The sequence below is a fragment of the Amphiura filiformis genome, chromosome 14, assembly GCF_039555335.1.
Source record: "Amphiura filiformis chromosome 14, Afil_fr2py, whole genome shotgun sequence".
Lineage (NCBI taxonomy): Eukaryota > Metazoa > Echinodermata > Ophiuroidea > Amphilepidida > Amphiuridae > Amphiura > Amphiura filiformis.
The window spans coordinates 5,580,440-5,590,867 of record NC_092641.1 but is presented as its reverse complement, the minus strand read 5'-3'; the positions used below and the strand labels follow the sequence as shown (position 1 = coordinate 5,590,867).

At 36.8% G+C, this 10,428-nt stretch overlaps 1 protein-coding gene across 1 annotated transcript; it reads right to left on the bottom strand.

The window, feature by feature from the left end:
* Window positions 1-230: 230 nt before the first annotated feature.
* Window positions 231-7,603, bottom strand: LOC140169134 (coadhesin-like). Its single transcript, XM_072192392.1, has 9 exons — window positions 7,543-7,603; window positions 5,761-5,994; window positions 4,444-4,596; window positions 4,049-4,201; window positions 3,619-3,771; window positions 3,263-3,418; window positions 2,358-2,510; window positions 2,002-2,157; window positions 231-415 (listed from the first exon to the last, which is right to left on the bottom strand). The coding sequence occupies exons 1-9, from the start codon at window positions 7,601-7,603 to the stop codon at window positions 231-233; spliced, it is 1,404 nt and encodes a 467-aa protein (XP_072048493.1).
* Window positions 7,604-10,428: the final 2,825 nt, after the last annotated feature.

Here is a 10,428-nt window from a genome sequence, read left to right as displayed (position 1 = left end):
AAGAACATAAACCACTGATAAGGCATCTCATCCCCATGTTTTAATAATTAATACGTTAAATTTTAAAATGTTTCTGCATTTAGACTAATTTGCTACCTAATATGTGTAACCTAATCCTCTGCCATCTGTGTTTGTGATTGTATTTTCGTGTTGTTTATTTTACATGTAATAAAACCGACACGTGTTATCAGCAGTCAATCTTTTACACCTGCCGTAATAAAAAACTGAATTTACCCCCAACACCCAGGATTATGCCAACGACAGCTATGGGTGTTGCAGTCTTCGGAATTACTACTAGACCCAGAACAGCCACTTGACGAGCCACCATCGCACGAATAACACGTTCTTCTTCTAGTTCGTGTACCACCACAACACTCCGCTGAACAGCTGCCCCATGATCCCCACGACGCCCATTCTTAAAAAAAAAAAACAACAACAAACAAACAAAAAAACAAAAACAATGAATATTATGTAATTAGAATTGTCCTTGAAAATTTGACTTAGCCTGTGACTCGACTACTGATCAACTCGACATAATTATTGCCTCTTATTTTGCAGGAACATAATTATTTTTGTAGCGAATAAACCTTGACTTTCTAACACGTTACTGTTACAGAAGTTTATATGGACATGCATAAGATATGAAAGGAATAGAAACAAATAAACATGGTGTATGTTATCAAAATAATGTTTAAATACCTTCGCTCACCTTCGATTTAGTTGTATTTTGTAGTCTACTTTGAAGAGATATAAAATTCTAAGATAAAAAGTGCAAGTATTTCTTAGACCAACCCAGATGTTGCATGTTGCTGATCATCTTAATTAATAGATATGACAGCGTTCAACGTTCAGCGTAAAAGGAGCATTTTCTAGGGTGAAATTTTGTGTAGAAACTGAATCTGACATAAAAAATGCATAATTATCAATTTGCCCGAAGTCCTCAAATTTGAGCGAAAAGTGTCGCAAAAAAAATAAGTCCTTCAAAACTGGGACTCTCAGGGCTAAACAAATATAATCTTGCTCTAGAGGGAGATCTTGGCTATAGCAAGTTTATATTTGTTTAGCCTCAAACCTCACAGTTTTGAAGGACTTATTTTTTTGCAAAGGCCTTTATTTTTTCCACACCCACAGAAATGTTAAGGGTAGGGGTAACACATTACTACTTTATTTTTTGTCAATACATTTTAGTCAAGTTTTATACCACTATTTAGCTATTGAAATACTGAACAAAAAGACACAAAAAGTATCTCAATAGCTCATACCAAGCTCAAAATTAGGAGACAATTGCATTTTTTCCCAAATCAATTGTCACACTGACCCCCAACTTTCTAACCCTGTTTTAAAAATAAAGAAATTGATTTATCCCATTTTATGATTTGAGTATCACAAATGTACCCTTGTCACATGATTAGCATAAACAATTAGGATCTACTCAGTAGTTTTCATGTTCATACACTCACAGGAAATCAGAAGTCAAAATTTTTGTCACCCCCAAAACAGCCATTTTCGGCCAAAATTGGACCAAAAAACAATTTTTTTTCTCAAAATCTGTGTTAAATATGGGGTTTTAAGTGCCAAAATATGAAAATATGTGACATTTTACCCCTTGAAACATTGAAGTAATCAAGAATTTTGACTGTTTTCACCCCTAAATATTTTTTTCACACGCGTGTCCGCCAAACGTAAGTCAAAGCTTGAACGCTGTCATATATGTGTACACTAAAGTGCCATAATTTTTTGAAACAAAACCACTGAAAACCAAAACTTGCCCATGTTTAAAGTGATATAGAGGGTCTCAATGCGCGCGAAGCGAGTGAACATTTTGGGTTTTGAAGAGGAAAACTTTTTTGGCCCCCCTTTCCTACCACCTAAAACTTTTTGGTCCCCCCTCTTTTTAGGTCCAAAACTTTTTTGGTCCCCCCTCCCTTTTACCAGCCCCCCCAAAGTATTTCTGAACACTCCCTAACCACAACCTTATTTTTTAGAACCTAAATATCATACCTGGACATTCCTGTGTATTGCATTTTTGTTCGTCACTTTCAGCACCGACACAATCAGTTGACGGGTCACCACATGAAAGGCATGTTCTGTTGCGAGATTGTTCACCCCCACAACATGATGCAGAACAAGTACCCCATGCTCCCCATGATGTCCAAGCTATACAGGAAAATGAATCAATTAAAAACAATAAAAAGAAAAAAAAAATATGGAATTATTCTTGCAATATTTTTATGGAGGGATGAGCTTTGGCCTATTTTTGAAGTATCAACACGGTCTGTTGGCAAATCTTTCTGACAAAGCCTCAACAAAAAATTTTCTTTATCCACAACCTAATTTTTAGACCCTTAATATCATACCTAGACATCTCTGCGTATTACATGATCGTTCGCTTCTTCCTGCACCACTACAGCCAGTTGACGAGTAACCACATGAACGACATGTTCTTGTGCGAGATTGTTCACCACAGCATGATGCAGAACAGCTACTCCAAGCTTCCCATGATGTCCAAGCTATACAGAAAAATGAATCAATTAGAATAATATTGAAATTCGGTAATTGATAATTTAGAAAACAATTTGACTAATATAGGAATATTTTTGCAATACTTTTTTTTATCGAAGGTCGATCATACTTTTAATGTATCGAATACGGACAAATCCATGATAAAAAAAAATATGTTTAATGTTTAATCAAAAAGGTCTGCTGGGCAAATCTTTCTGACAAAGCCTCACCAGAAACTTTTATTTATCCATAACTTATTTTTAGACCATTAATATCATACCGGGACATTCCTGTGTATTACATGTTTGTTCGTCACTTTTTGGACCGACACAATCAGTTGACGGGTCACCACATGAAAGACATGTTCTGGTGCGAGACTGTTCACCACAACATGATGCAAAACAGGTACCCCACGCTCCCCATGATGTCCAAGCTATACAAAAAAAGTCAAAGCTTGAACGCTGTCATATATGTGTACACTAAAGTGCCATCATTTTTTGAAACAAAACCACTGAAAACCAAAACTTGCCCATGTTTAAAGTGATATAGAGGGTCTCAATGCGCGCGAAGCGCGTGAAAATTTTGGGTTTTGAAGAGGAAAACTTTTTTGGCCCCCCCTTTCCTACCACCTAAAACTTTCTGGTTCCCCCTCTTTTAAGGTCCAAAACTTTTTGGTCCCCCTCCCTTTTACCAGCCCCCCCAAAGTATTTCTGAACACTCCCTAACCACAACCTTATTTTTTAGAACCTAAATATCATACCTGGACATTCCTGTGTATTGCATTTTTGTTCGTCACTTTCAGCACCGACACAATCAGTTGACGGGTCACCACATGAAAGGCATGTTCTGTTGCGAGATTGTTCACCCCCACAACATGATGCAGAACAAGTACCCCATGCTCCCCATGATGTCCAAGCTATACAGGAAAATGAATCAATTAAAAACAATAATTTGACACAAAAAATATGGAATTATTCTTGCAATATTTTTATGGAGGGATGAGCTTTGGCCTATTTTTGAAGTATCAACACGGTCTGTTGGCAAATCTTTCTGACAAAGCCTCAACAAAAATTTTTCTTTATCCACAACCTAATTTTTAGACCCTTAATATCATACCTAGACATCTCTGTGTATTACATGATCGTTCGCTTCTTCCTGCACCACTACAGCCAGTTGACGAGTAACCACATGAACGACATGTTCTTGTGCGAGATTGTTCACCACAGCATGATGCAGAACAGCTACTCCAAGCTTCCCATGATGTCCAAGCTATACAGAAAAATGAATCAATTAGAATAATATTGAAATTCGGTAATTGATAATTTAGAAAACAATTTGACTAATATAGGAATATTTTTGCAATACAAAAAAAACGAATGAATTTATAAAAAAATTAAATTTGGTAATTAACAATTTGGAAGCAATTTAAAATCCCTGATGAATATAATGTTTAATGTTTTATTAAAAAGGTGTGCCGGGCTAATAATTCTGACAAAGCTTCGGTACATTTTGTCCACAACATATTACTCGACCCTTAATATCATACCTGGACATTCCTGTGTATTGCATGCTTGTTCGTCACTTTCAGCACCGACACAACCAGTTGACGGGTCACCACATGAAATACATGTTCTAGTGCGAGATTGTTCACCACAACATGATGCAGAACAGGTACCCCATGCTCCCCACGATACCCAAGCTGTACAAGAAAATGAATCAATAAACAAATGATTAAATTGAAAGCACTAGCCAAAACAGTTATGACAAATGTCATAATGGAATATTGTTGATAAAGGTGGCCCGTCGACGTATTTTTGAATTGTATAAAATTTACAAATCTCTGATGTTTAATCTTTTATAAAGAAGGTCCGTCAGGCAAGTCTTTCTGACAAATGCTACGTTTCCTTTATCCATGTTCTATTTTTTAGATCTTTATCATACCTGGACATCCCTGTTTGCCCGTGCATACCCGTGTGTCACTTTCTGATCCTACACAAAACTGGTAACCACTTGAAAGACATGTTCTGGCACGAGATTGTTCACCACCACAGCATGATGCAGAACAGGTACCCCATGCTCCCCATGATTTCCAGGCTACGTAAATGCAATTATTTCATAAGACAATGATATGCTCAGACAATGATATGCTCATAGTTCGAACATCTCTTAAGTAAACATGTATATAGGCGTAAAAGATTTGCATAGTTGTAAGGTAAGTATGCTTAATAAAATAAGGATACAACTATTATTGGTTTTGACATTTCTGAACGCCATCTTGAATTCCAAAATGACCGTAAATATGTAAAGGAAGGTACATATTAAATAAGTTGTTGTTCGAAAATTAATAAAACAATATATAGCAATGATCAATGATACATTGATTCCATATATTGCCACATCTAAAAGTGACCGCCATTTGATGACATATCAAATTTAAACAAATATGCTATTTATTCTTTGTGTAAATTACTCCTCAGAACATGCAATTTTGATAAAAATGGAAACAAAAACGTATTACAGATAAAACTTGACATCCTGTTCCACTTGGAGATGCTCAATATGGTCGTACGATTAAATCTCCAAATATGTATATATCATGATATAATGTTTGTCAATTTCTAATGCAATTGAAACTGAAAGGCGATTTTTACATCCCATTCGTACATATTCTTACAAAAAGACAAAGAAACAAGTTTTTCTACTATACCTTTCCGAAACTCGCACATTAATAACTTTTACATTAATTTGGCATTTGTCTCGGTATCATTAAATGCACAATGCAGATACGGTATTGCTTGTTAATAACGTTTCAGCCCCTCCCCTCCATGAGGTCAAACAAAAGATTGGCCTACATTTAGGCCTACTTAGCTAGTCCCGCAACATTAAGGCCACATTTCTTTCATAATCAGATATTATGTGTACACTGTTTCGCAATTGAATATTTATTAACATACAGAAATCTTTTTTTGAAAAGGGTGAATACTTTCATAAAATGTCATGTACTAGAATAAACGTGTGCTCTTATGTGTGTAAACGAACACAAATGCATTGCAATATTAAGTCAACCATCGTTTTATCATGAAATCATTATTTTACCAGTCCAGTTAAGTAGTTACCACAGTACACCTGTATGCTTAAACTGCTAATATCAGGGCTAATTGCTATACTCAAATCAAGTTTGCAGTGGAAAGTGATGCAAAGTAGCAATGAGTATGGCTTAGAACATATTACAAAGTTGATAGATTCATAGATTCTTACCGTTGCAAGTCAAGTTGTAATGGTCCCATATCTTCTCTACGTCGTCACCAACCCATGGTGTGTCAACGTACGTGGGTTCAAATGGCCGTACAGGTGTGTATGCATTCAACCCTCCAAATCTAACGCTTGTACATTGGCATGGATCTTCATAAGGCAAAGACCATCGCCAAATATTATCTTTATCTTTTTCTTGACCAACTTCACATGCGTGTGGTCGAACATGAACCACGCGGTCTGAAAATTCAACCGAGAATGAAATAATTATTACAAAGTTTTATTATCTATTAATGTGTGCCGAGGCTTGTGGATCAAAGTCTAGGCACAGTGATTTATAGTGAGCTAGGCACAAGATTCAGCACACATAACAGGAAGTCGCTTGATGAATATTTCACACAGTGTCGAAAAACATCTTTTACATTTTTTACAAAGAAGGTTATGTTTTAAGTGAAATATTGGTGATTTAAATATAATACTATTGGTTTTATTTCTTGTTACGAAAAGTCCCCGATTGATGACAACAAAATACATTGCATGGTAAAAAAAAGGTTATTATTGCTACAATTAGAGTAAAACATTAGCGTTTTGGTTGCCATTACCAACGGTTTTGTTATTCTGGAAATATCATAGCGACACGATGATTTAATGCTGAATCACTATATACAGTCATGGACAAAAGTTTGGAATATTTTTTTTGCATAGCCCTTTTATTAAGTACAGATTTTCTACCATCGATGACCCGACAGTCAAGCAAAACGGATTACGGGTGTCTGGCAAGGTCTTAGGTACCATTCCATATCACACAATACGTAATGTATGACAATGGCTTCTTAAGCCTGACCAATGAACCATCTGGCTGTTGTATACGATATTTCTGATCATGGGGTGCGAGTTGAGCGCAGATTTATACTGCCTTTCGTGATTACGGGTGTCTGGCAAGGTCTTAGGTACCATTCCATATCACACAATACGCAATGTATGACAATGGCTTCTTAAGCCTGACCAACGAACCATCTGGCTGTTGTATACGATATTTCTGATCATGGGGTGCGAGTTGAGCACAGATTTATACTGCCTTTCGTAATCACGGCTACAAACAGAAGGATATTTTTGCCGCTTTAGGAATTACAAAAGGTGCAGTTTCTAAAATTTTGAGGAGACGTCGAGAGTCCTAGACCACGGTTATGGCGGTCCCGAAAGACAGCCACCAGAGATTATCGATCTCTCCCGAGACTTTGCCGCAATGATTGCACGAAGCCTGCATCTCGGCTACGAACAGAATGGTTGAGGTTCATAAACGCACCTGCTACCAGGAATCTTGTGAACAATAGACTGGTTAGTGCTGGTTTTCGCACCAGACGACCAATTCAGAAAGCCTATACTTCTGCAAAGACATCGGCATGCGCGTTTGCGTTGGTCACAGAGACATAAGAATTTGACAGTAGGCCACTGGCGTCATGTGATTTTCGGTGACGAGGCCCGGTTCTTCCTCTACAGACAAGATGGCCGATTCAAGGTCCAAAGACCTAAATATTTTTGGTGTTTTGGGGAAATATATATATCTTCAATACGACAGGTCAAAATTTTCATATGATCGTCGGCTTTTCATCCCAACTACCTACACTTTATGTTCATATCATTATATTTATACAAAGGACTATAATCATCGAATTCAAAATTCAATTCGTAGATATGTCTGATGTGCTCTCGGTCCTACAAAAAGTACGTGAAAAGTGGGGGTGCTTCACGTGCGGGATTGTGTGTATGTTTTTGGTATTTGCTTACCTGTCAGAACACACAGCAGTTGAATCATCAGTAAGGTGTTATGCCGGTAGAGCACCCACATGATAAACGAGCTAAAAGTACAAGAATCAGTAATGATGCATGTTTACTTTTTTTTCTTATATCTCAATGAAACAGGGACTGACTATTAATCCTAAGGTTTGCTAGTCCGAAAATAAGGTTCAGTAGGTAAAAAAGGTTCGCTAGTCTGAAAGTTAGGGTTAGGTTTAGTTTTCGGGTTAGGTTACCAGCGAAATTTCGGTATAATAAGGATCAGCCGATATAGGCCACTGAATCTAGCACACTAATTACAAAATAATTCCTCGTAATTTATGAGAAGACCTTAAGTATAATAAGATTAACGTTATCAACAAGCAAAATAACAAAACAAACAATAATGATTGTGACAGGTACTATACAACTACACAAACGCCGAACACACAACCAACAACTATAATTCAAACATTATTTTTACAGAATAACAGCAAATGCATCCGACGACAAAAACACTAAACGTAATTTCTAGTCTGCTGTGTATTCTCAAGATAAATATTTTGGTTCTAGTTGAGCTCCCTGGCATGCCTTGGAATTTCAAAACAACATGAAACATGTTTTATATGCGACAAAAATATTGAATGATTCAACAGACTCACAATTGTTAGTGAAACTTGCCCGATTTGACTATAGACCCCAAGTTTAAGGGTAATTCGTAATTACGTCCTATTTTAGGCAATGGGTGCATCTTGGTGTGGAAATAAAATGAACAATTTAACCTTGTATAGGCCTATACTTACAAAATACAGAAACTATGCATAAGACTTTTATTTTGATTTTAACTTCTGCAATGATTTCCACATATATTTTGGCAACCTTTTTTTATTCAAAATCAGCTTTTCTTTTCAGACCGTTTCCGATGAACCAAACCTGTATTCACTTTAACCAACACATCCTAACAACAATAAAATCACATGTTAATCAAATAACTTTTATCTTGTAGTTATTTTAATTAATTATTTTAATTAAAAAAGGACCGCTTACCGTGGAGCTCTATCGCATGGGTGATTTAATGTTGTAATAACGACATCAATTCACAATTGCTCCATTTTCTTACAAACACAACAAGCGTGGCTGATTCCAATGAGATGTAACTGGTACATGTGTAATATACCAAAAAACCAAGGTTTGAAAAAAATAACCAATTTCATAAATCATGGCTTTAAGTAAAGTTACTTTTGTAGCTTGTGTGCTAGTGGGTCACAAAAAAAAAGAAAAGCAATAATACATGACTTACTTTTTTATAAGATCTACTCCATTTAATTTGCCTTCTACCAGTCCTTCCTCCGAATTGAGTCAAAACAGGTTTGGTTCTGAAGTGACGTATAGTCTAAGTGCGACCAAAACGACGCTTTTAGCAACAATGCTCCGTTGCTATGAACACCAACGCATGCGTACAGCGTTACAACCATAAAACGGGCTTACTTTGCAAAATTGGTAGGTTATGAGATAGCGAGAACTTGAAATAAGAATAGCACGGAAGATAGTTGAAAGGATACTAGCGGGCGTACGCAAGATATGTACAGTGCCCATACACATAATAATAACCATTTTATTTATCATTTCTAAACGAGTTGCTAAAGATAATAGACTGTAGTGGAGAGCGGGCTGTCAACCCCTGACGAAAATTGGTCATTTGGTCCCCGACACCTATATTTGTAGAGCTGTTTTTTTGTACCATTTGTTTTCCATCAAATTATAAAAGGAAGAGAAAGTTGTAATGTGCATCATCCTTTGCCTTAGTCTTCGGCCACACTTGTCTTAATTTTGCTCGGCCATTTTATCACTAAAATTGCAAATTTTTACAGACTTCACGCGCATTTCCCCCGATCCCAATAAAGTAATTTGAGGATATTCATGTAACTTGAAGCAAGAATTCTTGAAAAACATGAGGGGGCAATCATGTTGCTGTGTTCAGGGGTCAGAAGGCCTTGTTTGCGTGGATTGGCACTAAATTTCATTCAAGCATAAATGTTTCGATCATTCCAATTTTATTTTACATAAGTGTGATATTATAATTAATTGTGCTTCAAGTTATGACCACTCAAGCATGGAATATAGAGCATGTAAACTGGCCTAAAATTTTTTTTTTCACAAGGTCATATCTTAAAATCCTGTCTATAAAAATGCTACTTCAATACTCTACTCTAAACAAATGTCAGTAACCAAGCAGTTGTCCAACTGACACAACAGCAAAATGCACTGACATGGAACACCTTCCTGGACCACATTCACAGCCCAACAGATTTCTTTTGTTACTCTGGTTCAAAACTTAATTTTTCAAAATGGTGGCGGCGGCAATTTTGGATTTTGGCCTGTAGCGAAAAATGCCGGGATTTTCGCGAGGGACACGGGGGCAATTTTTTTTCTAAATGGTCCATAGAATCAATCGTCAAACCTTACTTAACTACTTCTTTAATCCTGAAGAAGCAGTCATCCTTGATAGAGAGGAGAGATGGTTCGAGGCACGGAGCCCGCCATCAACAAGAAAGGGGGCTCCGCTTTCAGTTGTCACACGCATAGGACCCGGCGTTACGAGACATTCATCGCCTCCTGACGTCACAACACCTGACGTCATCACAACATAATCAATCAATCAATCAGATGCTTGACGAAGTCGGACGCAACGTAACAAAGTGAGTTGCAAATTTTAGTTCCAGTATTAGATTTAATTTAGAAAATAATGATTCTTAATGTACGTCTCTATACTAAATTTATTATAATGACAACCAGTTTGCACATGCAAGAGTGATACGTTAATGTTATAAAGGATAAAAGTAGTACGCTACCCGCCCACACAAACACGTCAACATATGATGGGGTCTGTATACAAGG